The sequence below is a fragment of the Colossoma macropomum genome, unplaced genomic scaffold, assembly GCF_904425465.1.
Source record: "Colossoma macropomum unplaced genomic scaffold, Colossoma_macropomum, whole genome shotgun sequence".
NCBI classification, from domain to species: domain Eukaryota; kingdom Metazoa; phylum Chordata; class Actinopteri; order Characiformes; family Serrasalmidae; genus Colossoma; species Colossoma macropomum.
In genome coordinates this window covers 28,885,950-28,910,522 of record NW_023494802.1, presented here as the reverse complement: position 1 = coordinate 28,910,522, position 24,573 = coordinate 28,885,950, and the positions used below count along the sequence as shown (strand labels likewise).

General features: G+C 38.6%; 1 protein-coding gene across 1 annotated transcript in view; it reads right to left on the bottom strand.

Annotated features, from left to right (window-relative positions):
- Positions 1–12,868, bottom strand: part of rbms2b (RNA binding motif, single stranded interacting protein 2b) — a 46,000-nt gene extending 33,132 nt beyond the window's left edge. The window contains exon 1 of the mRNA XM_036591355.1: positions 12,694–12,868. Within this exon, the coding sequence (XP_036447248.1) occupies positions 12,694–12,789 (96 nt within the window). The 5' untranslated portion in view covers positions 12,790–12,868. The remainder of the gene's footprint in view (positions 1–12,693) is intronic.
- Between the last annotated feature and the right edge of the window lie 11,705 nt (positions 12,869–24,573).

The window sequence follows — 24,573 nt, the reverse complement described above, 5'->3', positions numbered from 1 at the left end:
TTTAATGTAGGCCTCAAGATCACTGGTTTTGGCAGCGGATGTTTGAAATTAAAGGGGAGGAACACTTCCAGCTTCCAGAATAGCTGGCAGAAAGGTTAAGCCAGGCACTGGACACATTTGTGGTCAGGAGGAGGGCTTATCTGTATTCTCTAAAGTCTCTTCATTGTCTCCTGAAACCAGGAAAAGGGTATTTAGTAAGATCGAAACAGAAAGTGGAGAACAGAAAGTCAATAAATCAGTTCCTTTCAGCTTTACGGTTATATGGCATCATCTACTTTGTTATGTAATCACAGTTCCATGGTAGGAGTCCATAAGTCTGTAACACAAACATTCCTCACTTGTACTCATGCCAGTATCCTCGGCTGGGGCCTGATTGTGCAATGTTACTGGTATAATCATATCTGCTTAAAATGACTCAGTCCATTGTATGCAACATCTACTTCCACTGAACCAGGCATTTAAAGTACTGTGCTGGGATGCATTGATTCAGGGTTGATTCCAGTATCCAATATTTTTCATGTCTGATGATGCCGATCAATGTGAATATATAGACATTTATAAAATGTGGAAATTGGGACCAGATCCACCTGGATTAGCATTACTCAGAAAAAGCAGTTAGTTCAGTTTCAAAAGCAGTAAATTAATAAAATTCAGACATTTTAGCACAATAGGCCAGCATCTCCTAAACCCTCTGCTCTTCTGGAGTACAACAAATACCATCAAATATCAGTCTGAAATATTGGTTAAATGTAAACATCTCTCTAATGCCGATACATATTTTTAAAGCACATATCTGCTGATACCAGTATGATTCCGACTTCATCATGCATCCCTCATACTGTGCAAAAGGCTTAGGTCACTTGAGGAAATCATGTTTAAAGTCAACCTGAACTCAAAATTGATCTTCTGTTCCCTTGTTAGTTCATGTGCCTAGTCATAGTAAAGGGAAATTCAATTTCAATTTCGCAAAATCACTGCATATTCAGTGGTTTGTATAATGGTTTATTGCAGAAAAACTTACAGACTCAGGTGTTGCAATGTCTATAACCCAATTATAGCCATATTGGCCAATGAAGGACGAGATCTCATTTGAAAACTAGAAGAGGGCGAAATATATAATTTTCATGGTACTTAAAGAGATTTTCACAATATACAATGTTTATTTTTTCAGACAACTGACCAGTTGGAGCAGAGAAAAGGGAACCAGTAGTGCTATAGTTTAACAATACCATCAAAAGCTGAGAATACAATGATTTTAATTCAATATTGGCAAACTGTGTGCACCAAATCTAGTTAAACAGGACTGCTCTCTTTATAATGAAACATGCAGTTAGTTGATGTGTTACAAGTACTGATGATTTACATGGTATTTTCAGACAGGCATATTTTATATTTTACATCTGGTTCCTATCACTACCACTGGGAACAATTTTGACTATTCTGAGAATTTCACTTCAAAACACTCTTGAAGACTTTGTTTAAATCTTAACCATTTATGAAGCATGAATTTTGAAAAAACAGGAATTCCTCTTTCAGCACACCACAGCATTTAAAGAACACTGGGCCTCACTCACCAATATCTTCCTAAGTTTTTTTCTTGAATTTGTTCTTGAGAAAGGTTCTAAGAAAAAGCCAGATTTATGACGTGTTCTTAAACCGTAGAACTGTTCCACCTTCGTGCTCTTGAGTGTGTGTAGATTCTGTTCGTAGCTAAGAACAAATCCCAAATAGGAAAACATTGGTGAATGTCAGAATCTTAGTGAAAACTGCATAAGTGGGTTTAAAGAAGAAATTTCTCCCTAAGAATGTTTGGCAAATGAGGTCCAAAGTTGTTGTCTTTCAAAGGGAGTAATAATAATAATAATATAATAATAACCAATAATACAGAGTTTCACGTCACCATGCTCACCTATCATCGAGCAAAAATGCTTAGCTAGCTCAGTGATCCTACCTCATAGCATGTTTTACACAAAAGCACATCATAGAACTGAAGGAAAATGTGTTACTTCCAATTCACATCGATTTTCAATCTACTTATCTAGGCAATAAGCACAGATTTGTGCAAAAAAAGCACTTTAGAATAAATGCAAACAAGCATCAATACAATAGTGATTTTCTGTCAGTGTGTTAGCTTAACCATTTCCAAACACCTCTTCCAGGCAGTCAAGTATTTGTAGTTACCATTCAATACCTGGTTGGGCTAATCAATACTTCATTAAGTTAGATATGCTGATGGCTGGCAATGGCAATGGGTTTCCTCAAGGAGAAGAGGAACTAACCCTGTTCTTTTAACCATTTTACACAGCATCAATAACATTTTGGCAATCACGAACTGTATGTTACTTGTTTATTGTATTAAAGTGTATGTGTACATATTCTAATACTATACTGTGCTTTTACAAGTTTTTACGATTAACCACAGCTTGTTATACAATATTGTGCTGCTATCCAACATTCAAAAACCTAATTTCCATCCACCTTCCTGAAAACGCTTTCAACATTCAAACATTTGATGTCTTCATACAGTGCTCAGAATGCTTCTGTACTCTTTGCTTCACTCCTCTTCTCTCCAGGTTGGGCTTGCGCATGGAAGCTTGTCTAATTGTGGTCTGAGCTTGTTAGCGTCCAGCGCTAATCCCTCTCATGTGCTGGGTGCAGTGTGAAGCCACTGTCTCATTAAGACTGCTCCACTCCGCTAGCTTTAGCCTCGGCATGAGAAAGCCCTGACGCCTGAAACGCTCCTCCCCACCAAGCCCATCTGTCCTGCTCAAGGTGAGCTGCAACACGACTCCACTGCTCAAAACCATCAGCTGAGTAACCACGCTAAAGTGCACAATGTGCACACATGCTTCTGCAATACTGGTCACTGCATTCTGTGATTAGTATACTGTAGTCTCTGAAATATGCACTGAGAAAACAAAAGCATGGCATATTTCAGTGTTAACTGTTTCTCACTTATAGCTCATTGAAGCAGGCAGAGGAAAATCCGTTGAAAGCAAAAATGTTAAACTTAAAGCTGTCACAATCATGAAATTTTAGCTGATGGTATAAGATGAAAGTGATCAAATTAGCTGATTAGCTTTCTTGGTTCCAGTTCAAAATCTGTTTTTTGTTTTATTTTTTGCAAATCCAGTGCTTTTTTGCTTGCCAGTTTAAATTCAGTGCTTTTTTTGCTTTCTAGCTAAAATTGAGTGCCCTTTTTTCTAACTCAAATTCAATGCTTTTTTGTTCAGCTTCCTAGTGCAAATTCAGTGCGTTTTGTTTAGCATCCTTATGCAAATTCAGTGCTTTTTGTTTAGCATCCTTGTGCAAATTCAGTGCTTTTTTGTTTTGCTTCCTAGTGCAAATTCAGTGCTTCTTATTTCCCATCTCAAATTCAGGGTTTTCTTGTTTCCCAACTCAAATTCAGTGCTCTGTTGTTTTGCCTCCTAGTGCAAATTCAGTGTTTTTAATATCTTTTAAGACCTCAGCAAAGTTAAAAACAAATACAATTTCCATACCCGATATCCAATTGCCCAATACTTACTGCAGAATAAAGTATGTAATTCTGTAATTTATTTTGAATAGTACTACTTAAAAGTTAAGCTGCAGACTTATCATACTATTATTACTATACTTAAGACATATTATTTAGTAACTACTATAAATTGCTTACTAATTACTATTAATTCTTTACTAATTTTACACTAGTTAAGTGATTTAAGTTATGTAATTATTAAATGAGCAGTGGAAGTGAGGGTCTACTTTTTTGCCATGCCCCTCTTTACAGCCCTACCTATATGGCTTGCTCTTCAGGCACTTCAGGTTTGCCCTCAGTAAACGATAGCTGAAATGGTGAACACGTCACATTGTGTGGAGACGTTCTTCACAGACCACAGCCATGTTAGCCCTGAGATTTACGTCCCTGTTCTCGCAGGCTGCGATGGTTCATCAGCCACTCCACATTCCGGCTGCTCTGTCTCTTCCTGCTTGCCTCTACTGAGCCAGGTTTTGCTTGGTGTGATGAGCTGCAGAGCAAACCCTGGTCAACAACAAATCAATAGGAGCAAACCATGTCCGGTACATCTCGGCCTTTGGCTAATTCAATCAGGCAGGCTGTCTCTGCACTGTGCACACGTGAAGGCTCTATCTTCTGAGACATCGAGGGGGGAGTGATAACGACAGCATACTGAGACATGTTCCTCTCTTCATCACTCATTTAGGCCCACATGAGGCCCTCCTGAGCCTTAATCTCTGGAACTATGAGCAGTTCTACAGATCTACAGATCTGCTGGGACAGGACCAGATACACAGCCTTCGACTGGAACAAAATGAATCATTTGTCTTTTAAGTAGGGATGTCACGGTCCGATCCAGGCATATCTTAAGGTTCAGGTATAGCTGTTTATAGGCCGTTCCAGTTCCAATCCTTTGGTTATGTTGAAATGGCACTATCCATAACTTCAAGCAGTACAGCACACTTTCAGAACATAAAGGGGAATTCAGAGTGGTTTGCTGCGAAATGTTTCACTCTAGAGAAACTTGCAAACTATTCCAAGTGGTGATATTAACCAGACGTCATAACAGTTTAAAGCTCCAGTTCTAAAATCTCCCTCACAGAATGCTGTTACGTGAAATGGTTACAAATATGCCGTCTAACACCTGAGACATTGGTTTTCAATGGTTCTGAAAAAAGATGAACATACTGTGTTTACCAGTATTTTACCATTATCAATAATACATATGAAAAACAAAAAAAAAAGGAAAATGTGTCGTTTCACTGGTCGTTATGCATAATAAATTAAATGGCAATATTTGCATTACAGACTTGGCTCCTGGTTGATGTCAGTACCTTTGTGGAGAAATCAGAGCTGGTACGTTTGTCTACAACGAACCAATTCATATCTAACCACTGATGAGTTTGTTTACTTCATAAAGGTTGTCTTATGCAGAAATTTTGAAAAATCCGTTGAATTTCCATTCAACAACAAGACACTGGTATGTAAAATGTGAGTGAGCGGCTATTAAGCTTTGAATCTGTTTTCTGCCACTTACTGCAGTCATGCCATCAGCAGCATGTTCAAAATACACTCCCACTATTTTCTCACCTTCAAATTGTGACTGGTTGAAAACAATATTATTGTCAAACGTTCTATTTTACTGGCCGCACCAGGCATTTCTGGTTAGTAGAAAATAAACGGCATTATTTTCTATAAATTAGGCTCCAGGGTTTTTTTTCACCAAGGAGACTAGCACATCCATTTTTTAGGCTTGAGGCTTTAACGTAGTGTGCCACACTCACAATTGACATGCTATGTGTTAGTAGGTCAAATTTCCCCAATTAAAACTTCTTAATAATAGAGGCTGTAAGTAGAATTGCAGCTCTTGCGATTTGGAAAACTGCACTCTCAATATATAATATCAGTATCAAAATGCTTCTCTGTCCTATCCCTAGAAACTGGTAGCCAAATCATTGTGGAGGACATTCAAATGTGACAAGCCAATATTAAACTATAACATTTTTATAACTATAAAAGTTGCCACTAAACAGAAGTGATCAGTCCAGACTGTCACATTATTTACATACTAAAAACAAAGCAATTTTGCATTAACTGGCTATATTATCTATGAAAACAGATCAAACTGGTATAGACCGATACTCAAAATAAAGTTTTTTGGATCAAATAAAGGGGCAAAAAAACGGATTGGGACGTACCTACTTCTAAGCAAAATAATATAGGCAAAATCATACATGCATTGCTCCTTTAAAGGAACAGTTTGGCAAAAAAAACAAATGTACCAATTTTTCCCTTACCTCAAAAGTAGTCCATCAGCCAAGAGGTTTTCTTCTTCAGTTCTGCACTGGAGCTGCGCTAATTAGTGCAGTATAAACTTTCATTACTTCTTCAGTGAAAATCTAAAGAAGCAAACTTCAGACTCCAAACATATCTTGGCTGATCGACTGCATTTGGCATACGTACAAAACTGTTCAGTAACATTTGAGATTCTTCACATTCTTCAGATGTTGGGATGGTGACTTATCATCAGAATAGGCCAGGGTTTCTCAACCACTGGCCACAGACCACAAGTGGGCCATAATGCACCCTCTCTTAGTCCTCAAAAAGCCAATACTCTGGGGGAGTCAGTAGTCCGTAGTGGGCCTGGTGATGGCACTTTGTGAAAAAATTACTGACAAAAACAATAAGAAATATATATAAAATGTTTTGAAATGGTACACAATATTAACACAAGCTGTGCAACAATGCCCCCTGCCTCTAAAAACAAACTATACTCTAGTGAAGTTTCAGTTGTGAGCGACTGGTGTAAAAATGTGTTGCAGGAACATGCTCAATTTGGCACCATTCCACCTGATTTCTTTATTTTATATATAATTGATAAACGTCACATACTATGGCATTTAAACACAACAGTTTTGAAAATTTCCCAAAAATGAATTATTTATATTTGCTTTCCTGTAGCCTTCATGTTTCAAAATAAGATAAATAGGTGGACCTTGAGGTGGAAGACACTATCAGTCCAGTAGATGCTGAAAGAAGCTACAGAAATGTCTTGGTAAATTAAACTTGGATGCAGCCGATGACTGTAGTTGTTGGTGATCAATCTTTAAAACTAACTAATTGTTAATAGTGAAGAAAGCGCTGTTAACATTAGTGTACTTACTACATGTCTGCAAGTTCTCTGGTGGTGTTTTACTACAGGCTGAGACGAGGCCTCACACCATCTCGTGAACTGAATTCCCACTGAGAGGTGGACAGGAACCAAGCTAGTAAATCACACTAAACCAGCAGGAGGAACCGGGAGATGGCCTGAGAACGCCTTATGAAACGCATGGAAGAACGTGTCTCAATAATCTTGGTGAACCGCACCATATTTAATTTCAAAACTGATGTGACTGAATACACTTGGATTAATAAAACACCAAGAGGGGAGTTAATGGAAAGCAGAGAGATGAAGAGAGAGCGAGAGAAAAAAAAAACACTCGATCCCTCTAAGTCTGCCTCCTTCCTCCCCCTCTTTTCTTGTTAAATCTACAGATGAGGGTTTGTGCTGTTACTGCTCGTTTCTACAGTCTTCCCCTCCATGTGACTTGTTCACTTATCAAGCTGTCAGGCCTGTCAAATATCCGCAAAAACAGAAAGAGGATAGAGAGAAACTGACTTTGTGGTAGCCAACACCTCCCGATATGAGCACATTGTTTGAGTTGGGAATTCCAGGAATTCCAAGTCATTAATCTGAGCGATCCGCATCCCTGCCAAGCGAGCGGGAAGGAGCCGAATATGCTCTCCAAGAGGCAGGGTGCGTTTCAGAACTCTTCCACTGGCCCGACCCGCACACGGCCAAACGAGCGCTTCCTTTTAACCCCACTTTCACCCCCGGTCACTTTCATAACTACACAGTCGTATGCAAAAAGAAAAAACATGGTCAAAAAATAAAGATAAAAAAAAAATAAAAATAAAAAAAGTAAACACATCCTTTACAAACTTAAATATGGCATTTTTATGCTCATTTTTGCACATAGTTTCTATTTGCTGAGTGTAACATTATAAAAAAATAACATAACATGTAAAATGTGCCATAGATTTTGCATCGTCCCTTTTTTCGAATATGTGAAATCCAGAAAATGATCAGTAACTGAGCATTAAAATGTGCAGAAGTGTGTTCTCTGCAGAGGATGTGTATTTACTGTCACTTCCAAATTATCAAGTATCTAAAATGTCCATGTCAGTCAATTCCAAATTTCAATATTCAATATATTCAATTTCTAAATATTTATTCTTATCAGCATCTGTGTGCAAAATGCAGACTGCTGATTGTCTGTCTAAATTACATTCCGTATGCATGTAATTAATGTCAGCAATTAGTTTGCAATCCACTGCGGTAAGCAGATATACCCAATTCCAGCACCTCAAACTCATTCCTGCTTTAAGCCACACTCACTTTCAGTTAGTAATTTATAAGAAGGTATTGGAAAAAAGCATCATTCGGAATTCGGTATTAAAGTCAAGGTCTTGGTACTGGTATTGAAAAATCTGGAGCGATACGCTGCAAATATATAAATATGCATTGAGGCTATTGTGATGCTTTGACCTCAAGGGGTTGATTCAACTACAATGTTTGAATTGATTATAACTGATCAAAATAATATTCAATAAAGTGAAACCTCAAAAACAAACTTGCTTGGTGTATTGCTTCTGTTACCTATGGTCCACTATGTAAGTAGCTCATCCAGACACATGGTTTATTCCACGTATGGTTATAATTATAATATATATATAATATAGAATTATTTTTTTCAATTTGCGACGTCATGGTGCACTGATTCATTTTAAAAGACCCAAAGAATCAAAATTGGTCAAATATTTGCACCCAATTCCATAGTAGTTTCACAGGTGTTTCACAAATAATGCATAGCAGTTACTGGATGATAAGCCTTGGAGTCAACATGAATGGAAAAATCAATGCATTTTCCTTCCATAACATTATATATTCACCACTGAATGGTATCAGGGAGGGTCTCTGAGCTAGCAGAGCTGGATAATAGGGACAGAGAGGGGCAGTGAAACACGATACTATGGATTAATATTTTTCCCCACCCTCTGGTGCACAGTGATGTAATCAAAAGTCAGAAAAGGGTTTATAGGCAGGCAAAAGTCATTACATTTTGAACACAGATAATAGGAAAACTTTTTTTTTTCCTCTTAAACTAGGAAAGGTAAGCAAGGTCTGTTTTGATTTCCAGTTGACTTTAAAAAGAATACTTTAATAAGTAAGAGCAGAGTTTGAGAGCTTTAATTGACCTCAGGTATTTTGATAAATTAATGCAATACTGTACTCAAGAGCACACAGCTAAACGATCCTATTCATTCATCTATCCATTCACTTACTGCTTCATTGTAATGCACATTCTGCATGCTTACTACGGCTGCTAAACAATCTCCTGCTCTTTATTCCACTTGGGTTGCACATTTTTATACTGTGTTTTTATTCTATTTTTTTTTATTGCATGTCTTAATGTAAGTCCTCATCAGAACAAGTTCCTCATACGTAAGAGTGTATTTGGCTAATAAAAGATTCTGACTGCGTCCGTTGTCCTCTCCTCAGGAGGATGCACGTCTTCTCTGCCTGTCACAATAAAAGGCGCCCCTTCTCCCTCTACACAGCCAACGTCCTCTGGGTAACTTGTAATGTCTGGATTAGCAATCACGTCGTCTACGGTGATATGTGAATTTGAAGAAGACGTCATTAGTGCGGTCAGATGATGAGTCAGCTTTATTTACTCACTCAAGTGACACAGATTCCCATCCACAAGCTCTTTTCAAATAGATGTCAGAAAAGAACAGTGGCAAGTATTTTTTTCTGTTATCTTGAATTGTAGCAAGATTACACAGTGTTCCTGCAACATAAAGCTGTACTCTGTCCCCCATTAGACACAAGCTATTCAGTCTTTTAGATTTAAGATGGTTATAGGAATTAATACTTGAGAATTTCACCAAGTTTTCAAAATTCATGCATAATTTAACAGTTATAAGATTCAGTTTTAACGGTGGTGATAGGAACCAGACGCCTGAAACATTTAATGCCTCTAACAGCTACTTCACAGAAAATTATTATACAAAATGGTTACAAATATGTTGCCTGATGCCTGAGACAGTGTTTTACGACTAAAATGTATTTTTTAAACATCCATTCCAGGGAGAGATACAAATGCAGGGTATTATTATTATTATGCAAACTATTACGCAAACTTTATTTAATATTTCATATTTATTGCCATTTTACTATTATCAACATTACATATAAACATTCGGAAGACAAATGCTAGGATTACCAATAAAATGGCTCTATTTATGTTGAAGACATCATGACCTCTGGTTCCTATCACTGCCACTGCAAAGAAATGTGAGGTGATAAGTTTCTGAGTGACTTTATCATGTCACTGATCGATTTGTGCAGAAACTTCAGAAAAATCAGTGGAATTCCCCTTTAACCCTTGCAGGTGCCGCTGGTAACAACAGTCTAGTGTAATTCAATAAATATTTCTCACCTGTGTCTCATTTAAAATGAGCTACCGGAGCTACATTCTGTCAAAAGTGTAGATTCCCAGCTTTCAATCAATACATTTTTGTCATTTCTTGACACCAAAAACAAATGAAAAAAGTCAGTGCAGACTTGAATCTGTCAATACAGAATGTAAACTGAATGTAAATGTAACTCACCAATTATGTATCACAGCAAATTGAAAGAATTAACTCTTTGTTGCATTTTTTATACTTCCAGTACTCATTTCACACTAGTGCTGTTGGAGATCTTTAACAATACTGAGAGTGCACAACCAAGTCTTATGTTGGACTAACCCCAAAACTACCCCAGAGCAGAAGCTGTTACCATCCAAAGACATACTGACACCATATCTCAGAGTTATAGCTGCCCAGATGCCATAGCTGCAGTAACAGTTAGACTAATGTTCTCAAAGCTACAGCTGAAGCACAGCTCCCAGTTAAAGTGAAGAGCGTTACTGTCTTGCTCCTCTAACATACGCAATATCAGGTACAGTGGAACTGTTCACGATTGTCCACCTGTCCCTCCTTCACATCTTCTATGATGAACTCTGTGGACTTTCTGCAGAGCAAAGGTCGACAAACGCATCACCGAAACATGGTTCTTTGGGCGGCTTCATGGAGGAAACAACCTCTAATAACATACTATTTATGATTAAAGCCAGTTACATGTACAGTGTACAAATGGTTCTTCAAGGGTTCTTTAGTGAAGGGAATTGTTCTATTTTATGCTTAAATGGTTCTTTGCATGGTGAAATGGTTCTTCAGATTGATGGAGAATGTGTTGTATATGGTTCTATATAGAATATTTTTGAAAATGATTCTATACAGCACCAAAAAGGGTTCTTCTGTTGTTATGATGTCAAGCTTGTAACAATACACACAAAAAAATTGTTTTAGTACAGAAAATGGTTCTATATAGAACCATGAACACTCAAAGAACCATTTGCATGATTAAAGGGTTCTTTACATTGTCAAAAGGTGGTTCACACTGATGGAGAATGCGCTGTAGTTGGTTCTATGTAGAACCTTTCTGAAAAGGGTTTTACATAGTATCAATAAGGGTTCTTCTATTGTAACAAGCTTGACGTCATAACAACAGAAGAACCCTTTCTGGCGCTAAACAGAGCCCTTTCTGGTACTATATAGAACGCTTTTCAAAAATGTTCTGTATAGAAACACTACAACACCTTCTCCAACAATCTGAAGAATGCTTTTGCAATGTAAAGAACCCTTTAATCATACAAGGTGTCTTTGAGTGTTTATGGTTCTATATAGACCATTTTCATTACTAAAGAACCTTTGAAGAACCATCTTTTTTAAGAGTGTAGAAGAACCCTTTTGGTGCTATAAAGAACTATTTTAAGCATCATCTAAGCATGAAATGGTTCTATATAGAACTCATGGTTCTAAATACAACCATTGCTTTTAAAAGAACCCTTGAAGAACCATCTTTTTTAAGAGGGTACAAGAAAACGTGTAGCCAGCTGGATTGTGTCAACACTCATATATATTCCTTTGCTTCCTCAGCTGAGAAAATGACTTTTTTCACTTCTGTAATGGCTCACATGTCAAACGCTTTAAAAGAAAATCCCTAAGATCTTCATCCATTCCAGGCCTGTACTTATTATGCCTCTGCAATGGCTGATCAATTAATCCTGGAGTTTGATTTAGAGATTCACCACATTGCTATTTTCCTGTCATTAGCTCTGATGATGACCTTGCCAGGACATTCAACTCTGCACTGATAATGCAGCAGCCCACTTTGTCCAGAACTGCCAAACCAACAGACACCAAATGTTTAAAACGCACATCAGACCCACTCTTATTCACCGCAAGCTGAACTTCCAACAGCTCTGGCCAAAATTGCTGACCCCATGTGACAAGCCTTATGCACAACCGTTCCATCAGTGTGTACAGAGATACACTTCTCTGGAAAGAGGAAAAAAACAAGGCTGGGAAGAAAATCAAATAGCCCTTTTTCGCTTCAGTCATAACCAGATTAACATGGGAGTTAGCCTATTCCCAAACAAGGCGGGTTTATTTCATTACCACTCAGTGACCGCGGCTATACAAACGCCTTTAAAGCAGTTTCTAAATGGATTAAATGGAAACAGGACACGGTGTTACATTTTTGCCCTATTCCCAACTTAAACATCTCTTTTTCTTCAAGCCGGTCAACAAACCAACGTTTTCCTATCATAGTGAAGATTTAGAGGGGTGGGGCGAATTACTTCAAGCTCAAAAAGTCATTTTTTCTGCTTTTTTAACCAGCTTTTACGGTAAATGCTAATTGAACAGTCCGTTTTGAGGCTCCACGCTGAAGCCGCCTCTAAATAAGCCGCTCACAATCAGCTACGAAACGTTACGGTTCATAAAGTCAAGCACCAAACCACGGACCTCTTAACCAGCTAAAGCGGGAGATAAAGCCCTGTTTCCCGGCTCCGTTCCCCTCGATGTCCCGCTGAACGAAGCTCCGGTAACGGCTTCGGTTCCTCAAGGACACTGCAGCTTCACACACACTCCGCCAGCACTTCACACAGCCTGGCCCTCCGCCGGCCGAGCTTTTTTTATTCCACGGCTCGGAAAAGCAAGCTAACGGCTTTTTAAAAAGCGCCCGTCGCCTTTTTCCTCACCTTTTTGGCGGTCCTGTTGCCCGTGTAGCCGTGGTGGTGGTGGTGGTGGTGGTGAGGGTTCGCTGCCACTGTCCTGGGCGGCGCGGAGAGCAGCATGGTGTTTTTCTCTCTCGGGCAGCACGGCGGAGTCCACGGCTCGGCTAGAGGAGAGCCACGGCGGGCGGCTGACGTCACACAGCCGGAGAAAGTGAGCTTTGGAGTGAGGAGAGAGAGAGAGAGAGAGACAGAGAGAGAGAGAGAGAGAGAGAGAGAGAGAGAGAGAGAGAGAGAGAGTCCAGCCCTCACCGTAGGGAAAGAGGAGGGGAGGAAACAATGATAGTGCTGAATTAGCCTCTGTTGACCGAGCCTGGAACTGCGCACAGAGACGGCTCTGAAAGTCTGAGGAAGGTGAGTTGTATGTATGAAAGCATTCCCGCCAGGTAAAAGAGAAAAAAACGTTTTTGTCTTCTTCGTTGTTTGTGACAGGAGTATATCAACTGGACGTAGTATCCCGAAATAATGTTGTATTTTCATTGACATTGACTTATTTTTCGATGTACTATGTAAAAAAAATATGAAACTACAAGAAAGTATGTAATTATGTTGGGATAAAAAGTCTTTACTTTGACATGGAAAGTGAAAATGAAAGGAAATTAGTCATTATTTTGAGATACGAAGTCATAGTAGGTCATTATTTCGAGATACTAAGTCATTATTTAGACCTAGTAAATCGTTATTTCAAGAAAATAAGTCATTGTTTCGACGTAGTAAATAATTGTTGTAAGAAATTAAGTCATTATTTTGACATGGTAAATTATTATTTTAAGACACTATTTTATTATTTTGATGTAGTAAATCGTTATTTCAAGAAAATATGTCATTATTTCGACATGGTAAATCATTGTGTCAAGAAAATAAGTCGTTATTTCGACGTAGTAAACCGTTCTTTCAAGAAAAAAGTTATTATTTTGACATGGTAGATCATTATTTCAAGACAGTGTCATTATTTTGATGTAGTAAATCATTATTTCAAGAAAATATGTAATTTCGACATAATAAATCATTATTTCAAGTTACTAAATCATTATTTTGACAAAGTATAAAATTATTTCAAAATACTATGTCATTATTTCAAAATAGTGAATTGTTATTTCAAGAAAATAAGTCCTTATTTCAACATAGTGAATTGTTATTTAAAGAAAATAAGTCATTATTTCAATGTAGTGAATCGTTATTTCAAGAAAATAAGTAATTATTTTGACATAGTAAATCATTTCGAGAAAGTACACTGACTGACCACTTCATTAAGTACGTCTCCTTGTATCGACATTCTTTGTCCATGTTATCTGCTCTACGTACCGTATAGATGCACTTTGTAGTTTTACAATTACAGACTTTAGTCCATATGTTTCTGTGCATACTTTGTGAGCCCCTTTTACCCTGTTATTCAATGATCAGGACCCCCACAGGGCAGGCATTATTGGGTGGTGGATCATTCTCAACACTGCAGTAACACTGTTGTAGTGTATTAGTGTGTGTTGCGCTGGTATGCTTGGATCAGACACAGCAGTGCTGCTGGAGTTCTTGTTGAAAGTTGAAAGAAATAGCAATACTGAGCCAGGAGAAAAAACCCAATAAAATATGGTGTTCATGGGCTGCTGCGAGTCGCCCTGTAAAGCCTGAAGTAATCATTTAAAATCGGAGGTGTCAGGTCGTTTTTCAGGCCATGTCATATGTCTTTACCTTTTAACGTCAAGTGCACAGACTCAAAACGCAGGTCTGGCTTGATGTTTAGCTCTCAAATGTCAAAGTCAACATTATACTGATGAAGAAATGATGACAATAGTAGATAGTTCACTTACATCCTCGGAAGACACGTCCTTCACCAAGTAATGACTGAGTTCTCTTTGAATACTCTTTTAATGCCCTCACCATCATCAAATTCATCCACTTGGTTAAGGGGTCCAAGGCATAACTGAGAATTCAAAATGTTCTGCACACTTCCTGCAATTACACGTTTCCACCAGAGAGGTCTCCAAATCCCCAAAACTTACACATTGCAGCTTTAAGTATACTAAATATAATAGTTGCATAAAATGAACAAAAAAGATTTAATCATTAATCACCTTTATTTATAGGGGGATTAAGTTGGGGAAAGGTGTGTCACTGTCATGTTGCTATAGAAGGAAAGTAAACATTTTTCATCTGATTAGCTTTGCAACAATGAATTTTGATCTGTCCTGTCCGTGCTTTAGAATAACACAAGCTAGCAAGTACATCTGCATGTGTGTGTTTTCCATCCATGTCTGAGAGCAGATTTGTAGACCCAGAGGATGTTTCGGCCCACAGATAATGACCACTCCTAACTACAAGGACATTCATGCAAATGCATCTCCCACACACATTTAAATATGGGGCTAAGTTAAGGAGTGTTGATATGGAAAATGGTGTGGGATCCGGGCTGATCTCAGTTATTTAATTGCAGGTGCATGAAGCTCATCCACACCTGGCAGAAAGCAGGAGGCTGAAGGACCTGCCCTGGACCATCTGCCAACGGGCCAGCCTCATCGGCAAACCGCAGAAACGCTGTGGATCATGAGTCAGCCCAGAACGCAGCCAGCTCCAAACCGCTCGCTCACCTCCCCACAGCCAGCAGCGGCGGGTGAGGCTTTATCTGAGGAACCATGGGCGGCTCATGTGGGAGGAACGCTCGGCGAGGCTCGAATTCTTTTATTAGTTGACTGCAGATGTTGGGACTCAGCGAGCTCCTCCCTTCCAGCCTTGTTCCACACAAAATTCTCTGGCAATCTCTTGACAAGGAAGGGAAAAAAATGACCGTATTTGTATTCTCAGAAAGCATTGGTGGGGCAGATGTAGAGGCCTGCAATGCCAATTTTATGTACCAGAAAGAAGAAATGGGATCCCATTGAATAGTTGTGGCATAGATTAGATCTCAGTCAGTTACATATAACTGTATGTTTTATGGGCAAGCCCATTCTGAATGCGTAATATGGTTTAGACCTCTATAATGTACATGTAGTTTAACAATTTTCCCCTTACAGTTAAAGTTAGAACTACAAGGTTGAAAGAATAGCTCAGCGAAAAATCAAATTTCCACAATTTTCCACCTACCCTACATATAGTCGATCAGCCAAGACGTGTTTTCTGAGTGGGTTGAGAGAAGTTGTAGTCAGAGACCACTCTTTATTTGTTTCATTTCCAGTCAAAACAGCCATTAAGTACAAGTTATTCATTTTTCAGGAGATATTTCTGATGAGATTAGATATAAGATAATCAGTCCGCTTGCATATGAAAGAAGAAAGTCAAAGGAAAAATAAATGGAAAAAACAGGAGATTCCAAAACTGGAGGTCAAAAAATGATTAAAAGATACAGAGAAAATGAATCATAACAATCCACTTGCAACTATGCAAGACCTGGTAGACCACCAAAACTGTCAGCATCAGATAAACAGCATTTTCATCTTTGAGAGAGAGAGGAGAAAATCAAGCTCCACTCTTGGTTCAGATCTGTAAGAATCCACAGGTGTTTCTGTCCATCCTTCCACTGTGAGAAGACTCCACACTATGAGTCTAAAAGGATGTGTAGCTGTCCAAATGAATTTACTGAGAAAAGAGAATAGATAAAAAGTAGAAAATATGTAAATCAAACAAAGAAGCTGCTGGTGTTCTCAGAACAATGGACTGACCAGCCCAGAGTCCAGACCTCAACATCACTGAATGTGATCGTGCTTACTTGGATAGCGAGACGCAGAAAATGCAACCAACTTCTACTGTCTCTGAAGAGAGAATGGAAGCTGTAATAAAGGGAAAATGTGGACACACTAAATACTGAAACATTTGAATACATATATGTACAGTATATGTGTGTATATATTCATGTTTAGATATCCGTGTATATATAACTTATGTATATGTCTGTTAATATATGTTTTCTGCTTTTTTCCCAATTAGCAATGTTAGCTGTGTAGCATTAAAATAATGAAGCAAAATTTGGACACCAAATATGCTTTGACTGATCGACTACAATTGATAGATAACATTTTTTTCCATATTAGATACTTGAGTAAATACTGGTAAACTCTATGCCCCTAATGTGGTCGTTGTTAATAGTGGCAAACCTGTGTGCTACAAAAGTTTTTCTGGTTCCGTTACATTCAATGACTTCACCATTAACTGGACTGCATGAACATTTTTTTGTCTTTTAATCATGAGCCTGGACCAGCACCGTTCATTTTCACTGTAGTGTTGAATGAAGGCAACATAACTTCATAAGTAGCCTTTATTTTATCTGCTATGATAACGCTAATGGCTGTTATGTTAGCAGCAAGCTAACAGTGCATTCACTGAGTTTCACATTACTTTTAGCAGCTCTACCAGCTGGAAATTGGGTAAAACATAACCCCTTAACTGGCCAAGGACCCTCCATGTGGGCCCAAAGTTTTATTACACACTTCTATAACCTAAGAATAGCTCAGCCCGTTTGCACTGTAGTTATTGAATAATAAGTCTTAGTATGTAATAACCCTGGGATTTTAAGGGGCCTAAAACTGAACCAGGATGATTACCTCATTCTCTGATCCTGTTTCCTGGCTGTAAATGGGGATGAGAAGAACTTTTTTACTCTAAAAAGTATCAGAGTCAGAGCTGGCTGCTCTGAGGTGATACCCAGTCACGTTAGCATGCTTTTTCACTGAAGCAAAATGACACTGAGGCCTAGTGCACATGTACATGGGTATTTTTTTTAAAATGGGGGTCTTCCTCCTTCATTTAAAAAAAAAAAACAGTCCACACAAGTACTGTTTTTAAAAAAATTCTGCCCACATGAAAATGCATTCTCGCCATTCTTCTGCAACAACCACTTCATTTTTAAAGTTGTCCCACCAAATGGAGGTTCAACCAAGTCTCGTCCAAAACTGGTGGTGTTGGTGGCGGGGTCCGTGTGGTGGGAGTGCTGTATATAGCAGTGACCCCTGTAGCGCATTCTGACACCTCTGTTCTTCAATATGGTTTAAAAGTAACTGTACATTTATTTGTAAACATATAACAAGTCCTGTTAGCAATGTTAAAACCTGCACTATTTTGACTTCTGCCATTGCACAAAACCACCTCATGTAGGTATCCTTACCCTGGAAGGAGTTTTGCAAAAGTCAGTGACCTAAAATGCAGTTTGCATTTGGATGAAAGGCCAAAACGCATGTGAATTTAAAAAAATTAGATATCCACATGTGGTCAAGGCCCGAAGCAAGGTTCCAAAACACGGCAGCATTTATTTGCAGTTTCATGCACTGAAACTAAACACAACATAAACTAAGGAGAACTGGGGGAGGCGTGGGGTGGATACAGCAGAAAGCAAGTAGCTTTCTCAACAGACCTTTTTCCATTACGTTAGCTCGTAGTTTCAGTGCAAAACATGCCTTGCCTGATCGACTACCTTTAGGGTAAGTGGAAAATGGTGTAAATACCAAATTAACACCTCAATGGAATTGTTTCCCACTCTTTGTAACTAATAGACATGAACAACCCCCTTGAGGCCATGAGAGGTGCTCCAGCTCGCGGAGGGGGAGGGAGGTTTGCTATGGGAGTTAGTGGGGAGTGGGGAATATCCTCAATGTTTGTGCATGCTTCGAATTCCTCAGGTGTTGTCAGCATGGCCTGCGCAGCAATTACCTCCGTGTGAAAACATGCATTGCACTCAGCTACCTACCTGCATCTGCACACATTGTGTTTAACCCCTAAATTCATGCGGAACCAGGAATGTGACGCGTTTTAGCACATTGCAGGAAGGCTGGGAGACATGGCACAAACCACAATACTTTGCATGATAATTTTTACAATATCTAGCTAAAGTTTCCAAATTAACTGAAACAGATGAATTGCAAATGCAAAACGGCAGTGCCACATTATTTAACAAATAAACTGCATAATTCATTTGACAAGGATCCAGAGAATAAATCGAACAATAAAAAAAAAAATGAATACAAAAAAATCATGTCATAATGGACTGATATCCAATCAGATACTTGTTATTATGCATTCAATGCAGTTACTATGCACTAGTTGATACTGTTTATAGACAAAACCAATGATATGCCCAGAACAGGATACGTGATGGAATTTATGATGATGGCGATAACACATGGCCCTTCCTTACATTGAGGCCTCAACTGCATTAACCTTGTGGTCATTAATTATAATATGGGCACACTTGTGGGCACACTTTCCACCCCTTGTGTCCAGTATTTAGAGTCTAATTATGGAGGTGCCATAACTTAAGAAAGCTGCTCTCATGAGATCTGGACTTGTGAGCATGAATGTATTGTACCACAATATAATAATTCATAGCCAGTTAGAAGATGCTGCAGCTAGAAAGGTTATAAATTACTAACCGGCAGATTTTGAACCTTCTCTGTTGTTTGTGTTAAGTGTTCCTTAATATTTGGTTAAAAATTCTCATTGTTTCTATCGATAACTGTTTCATAGTCAACAGCTGGTATCTGCAAAAAAATCAAGTGGTTAGTCGATGCAACTATGTTTTGTTACAACACATTGCATTTGTTTATATTTGTAATTATTTAGAACTGGATTTTACCTGGTGTGGGAGCTGTGCAGTAGTGATCTATGGCCTTGTGAGTATTAACGCTGTTTAGTATATCATTTGTTAATCATTATCCTGATATCAGGATTGTTAGTACTGATTTCGCAGAAGGTGGCAATATGCAAATGACCCCTCTAAACAATCACAGTGTTTTCTGCTGTGTGCTGTGAGCATCCTAACCAGTTGTAGGACTAGATTAGCGTTCATGTAGGTGTTTTGATGAATATTGTGATAAAAAAAATTGGTCATCTTCAATCATGTCACATTATTGGTTTACCACCAACAACAATAATAGTAATAATAATAACAATAGTAATACATTTTTTTATTGAAATAGCACTTTTCATTTTGGCTACAAAATCTTTGCACAAGAATATAAGTAACTCACTGAAACAAAGAAAATCCAAGGTCTAAATGAAATAACAGCGATATTATAAACATGAGAAAATGAGGCCCCAATACACTTGGAAAAAGCCTAATATTTGTTTTAATGTGTATATAAAAAGACTTTTTGAACTTACATTCCTTACATTCTCTGGAATGCTATTAGTTTTAGAGCTACAAAAGAAAGATTGGTGGAATCTTCCACCAACCGAGCTGTAAATGATACTAGGGGGTTGCAGTTCAACAAGTATCGCAATTAGAATATGTAGCACTAAAACACTACATATCATTACTGGCTCTATCTAATAAGTGACATAAGCAGCTCCCTGGGGCTCTGCGGCCATCAAGGGGCCCCCAAGCAACTTCTGAGTTACTACTGTACCATTATGTCATCCAAGATGATTAAAAAAAAACTAATAAATACTGTGTGATGAGACAAATCCCTGGATCAAGAAAGCTGAGAAGGTTATCTGTGACTTATTAGAACTGCAAATGAACATCCTGCCATTAGCAATACACAAATTAGCCAATTGTAAATGTATACAATTTACACAACTTGTGATAGTTATTGTCATCAATTATCCTTTAATTTTACAGTTCATCAGCTAGCAAGATGGGGGGCCCAACAATCCTGCTTAGGGCCCCCAAAAGGCTAGAGCCGTCCCTACTGCATATTCTGATTAGCTACAACAACTATGTGGACCATTCTACTGAATTGCAGGGGTGTGGCTAAAATAAGGCTCCGCATGTGGACTAAAACTCTTTGGCTGTGTTTGAAATAGCCTACTTTATACTGCTCTTGTACTGATTGTGCCAAAAATGAGTAGGAAGTATGCAGTAAAAGACCAGCATGAATGTCTCCAGTACGCCAAAGATGCCTGGACGACGTAGTACTCTGGCCAAATATTCCAGGACAAGTGCAGAGCTATCTTCGGAATATGGGGCCAGTGTTGAGGTGGGTCTGATTGGCTCAGTCCTTGATGTTGACAATCTAGTCACACTCCTGTCCTGTAGTACGGCACACAGCCTTTGTTGTATAATGGATACTGTACAGTATACCACTGATGAAGAGTAATGTGCAGTGTATACTGATGCAGTATGCAGGATACAGTATATACTGATGCAGTATGAGGGATACAGTATATACCGATGCAGTATGAGGGATACACTATATACTGATGCAGTATGAGGGATACAGTGTATACTGATGCAGTATGAGGGATACAGTGTATACTGATGCAGTATGCATGATACACTATGCTATTTTGAACACAGCCTTTGTGTTTTGGCAGTGACATGAAAATATGGGATGTAATATTTTGAATAAAGCTTTATATTTGAAAATGAAAATCACGTTAAATCTAAATCTCAATTAATGCCTTGGGTTTAAATAGATCATAAAATTGTCTGTGTAAATATCTAAAGTCTGAAAACCTTTTTTTCACTATGGAAACGCAGTTTGAACTGATTCAGTAGAATAGTCCATATAAAAAAGTGTAATTTCCACCAACTGAGACAAGATAACAGGGGTTTGCAGCAAGCCAGCCTCTGCTGAAGGAAGTGTTCTTAAGTTGTATATGGGAAGTGGTAAAATGTGTTTTAATATAGTGCGGAAGTCATAATAGTGTTTGTAAGCTATTAATTATGGCAATTAATTACACCAAGTGAATACTTAAAGAAAGATGTATTAAGTTCACGTCTTAAGGGATTGCATAACAATGACTGTGCATCATGTACATCACATCAATGGCTGTTATAGTTGCAATGCAACTTTGCAATGATGTTCACTCTTTTTGTGGGTCCCTCTAGCCTGCAGAGCAGAGAAACAGGCAGTAAAAGCAAACATATCTCAGTGACATATGCAGGCCAGGGGTGGGGTTTCTCAGGCCTAATTTATGAAACTATCAGTCTTGTTTCACGGCTCAGGGCCAGTAATGTTGGCCAGGCAGTCGTCTCCACAGCTCCAGCTAAGTGACGCAATTTGGGCAGGACATTTATACAAACTCATATACACACACATCACATAGACCAGAGGAAATGGTTCGGTTCTTGCCCAGTCACATGTCAGAGTCACTCCCTAGGAAAGGAAAAAGAAGTATGCTGTAACTCATTTCTAGCACTGCAGGTTTTCGTCTTCCTCTCTGCAATGGCCCTATAATGTGGTATTGTTTGTGACTCAAGGTGGTGTTACGCACAGTTAATTAGCTAGCCTGGTTTTAATAACAAAGCACTTTAATGTCTGCGGTCTATCCTCAACGGGGCCGCGCTGTAAATCAGCGTGTGGATCTCTTGTAATTTGTTCTGTCCTGTTCCTGGCTGGCCTGCAGCAGGTTGCAGGAGAGTCTGGGAAAACTCTTCGCGTCTTTACCCCGGCTGGGCTGGTGAAGGCCGGGGGATTGTGTGCAGATGTGCTTGGAGGGTGGCCAGACGCTCTGCCCTGAGCGAACATGTGGTCTGGGAATGTTTACGCTGGCACCGTCTCAAACCAACCCCCGCACGATGCACTAGCGCTTCCAGGATGCTCCACACACACACACAGGGTCCTCTTTTTACTTGTACTGATCAGAAAACACACTGCTCGCTCGCTGATGTCAATACATAGGTTTGACTTGTCAATAGTGATAAGGCATATAAAATGTACTGACATGCTGGGGTGAATTTTTTTTTTAAATAGGGGCCAAACAATATTTTGTTTGTTTGGCTGATACTAAACACAAATGCCAACAATTTTTCAAATTTTTGGCATAATTAAATTATTAATATGTAATCAGAGTGGTTTATTGTCAAACAGTGCATTGCAGAGAAACTTCTTTCTTTACAGTAGTTGTGATGTCTCCAACACAAGTGTAGTCATTATTTACAACCCAAAATTGTCAGCAAACCTACTAATGCTGATAATGATAAACTATACCAAAAAATATTTTTTTGTGTGTACTGTTTTTCCCTACATGTACTCCCCCAAATACAAAACATTTTTCAGTTTTTGACAAAATGTGAAAATGCCTTTCGCCCTTCACATTGTGTATAAGTTTCATCATGAAGGGACCAAAAGAAATGACCCAGAATGACTTGAAAAAAAGTCTGGTTACATAGATTTACATTATGTTTTTCCTTCTCCTGTAAAGTTTTTCCAACAGCAGAGAATAGCTGCCTGTAAGCTAGCTTCTAGAGGCATTAAACGCTTCGGATGTCTGGTTACTATCATAACTGTTGTGAACAATTTAGAACAGAGCATTTCACATCACACTCTGAATGACTTTACGTCTAAACTAGTTAATTATACAGAAATTTTTAATTGCCTTTTATGGTTCCACCAGCCATTGGAGTGTTTGGTCAATTCTTGTGCTATTGTCAGTTAGGGCCCAACCAATATATCATTTAACACAGTGGTCACCAACCCTGGTCCTGGAGATCTACCTTCCTTCAGAGTCTAGTTCCAACCACCAACTGCCACACCTGCCCCTGCTGATTACTTTCTTAAGAAGTCTTCAATTTGCTGGATCAGATGCATTGTTGTGAGGTAAGGGGGGCTTATTAGATGCAGGTTGGAAGTAAACTCTGCAGGAAAGTAGATCTCCAGGAGGAGGGTTAGTGACCACTGGTTTAGATAAAATTGGTCGATATTAATTTGAACCCAGGGGTGGGTCCAAAGTTTTATTACACACTTCTATAACCTAAGAAGAGCTCAGTCAGTTTGCATTGAAGTCCCTGTAGTTACTGAATAATAAGCCTTAGTATGTAATAAGCCTGGGACTTAAAGGGTTAAGAAAGAATTCCAGCAATTTTTCAAAGAATTTACATAATTAAATCATTAAGATATAAAGAAAGTCAGTCAGAGTGGTTTGAGCTAAAATGTGCCATTCTAGAGATACACATCATAGTTGTTCACAGTGATTGTGATAGGAACCAGATGTCCAAAGCATTTGATGCCTCTAAAAGCTAACTCACCAAAAATACTACTACATGGAAGAGCTATGAATACGCTGCCAGGTGCCTGAGATGCTGTTTTATAATACAGATAAGGTTTTGGCCTAATTTTTTAATTGTAATACCTTCATGGTGGAGCGGTAGAAGAAGAGATGTGCAAGTTCACCAGTCATTTTAAATAGTAAATAAAACAGCTACAAAGATATTGCTACCCCTGGTTCCTATCTCCACCACTGTAAAGAAATCAGCGTTGGTAAGTTTCTCTACAATGAACCATTTCACATCAAACCACTCTGAATGACTTTGTTTACATCTCAACAACTGTGTTATGCAGAAATATCCAAAAAGTGGAATTCCCCTTTAAGCTTCCACAAATTTATGGACAAATATTGTGCAGAAAAAACACTGTTAATGTATCTTAAAATGTATCTTTAAAAAGCATATTCATGCCCAATGAATGCTAATAACTTGCTTGTAAATAGAGAACCTTGCCTGAACTTTATATGAACAAGACTGACAATCATAGCAGTCAGTAAAGCACTAAAACTAGTTTCACTAAAACTAGTGGATTTATTAGCAAAAAATATGCTGCTTGACGTGATCAGAATATTTAAAATTTGTATTGGGGCCTATTTTCAAGCCTCCATTTGCCAATAAGGCAACAGAGCACATGAGCCTTGTGTATTGACTCTTATTTTATCTTATACTTGTAACTACTGCTTTCAGACACTGTCTTACACTGAGATTGAATAGTGAAATGCTAATTTCAGTGCTATTTTCAAAACTAAACTGATACCTAGATACCAAGGAACTTCACTGACAATTGAAACAGATCCGTTTCTACTCAATCAGGCAGAAGAATGTAGTCACAGGCCTGCTTCACAAACAGTTGAACGCAAAGACATTCTGTCATAGCAGCCTGGGGCAACAAGGTCATTAAGCCTGCATAGCTGCTATATTGTGTCAGCCAGATT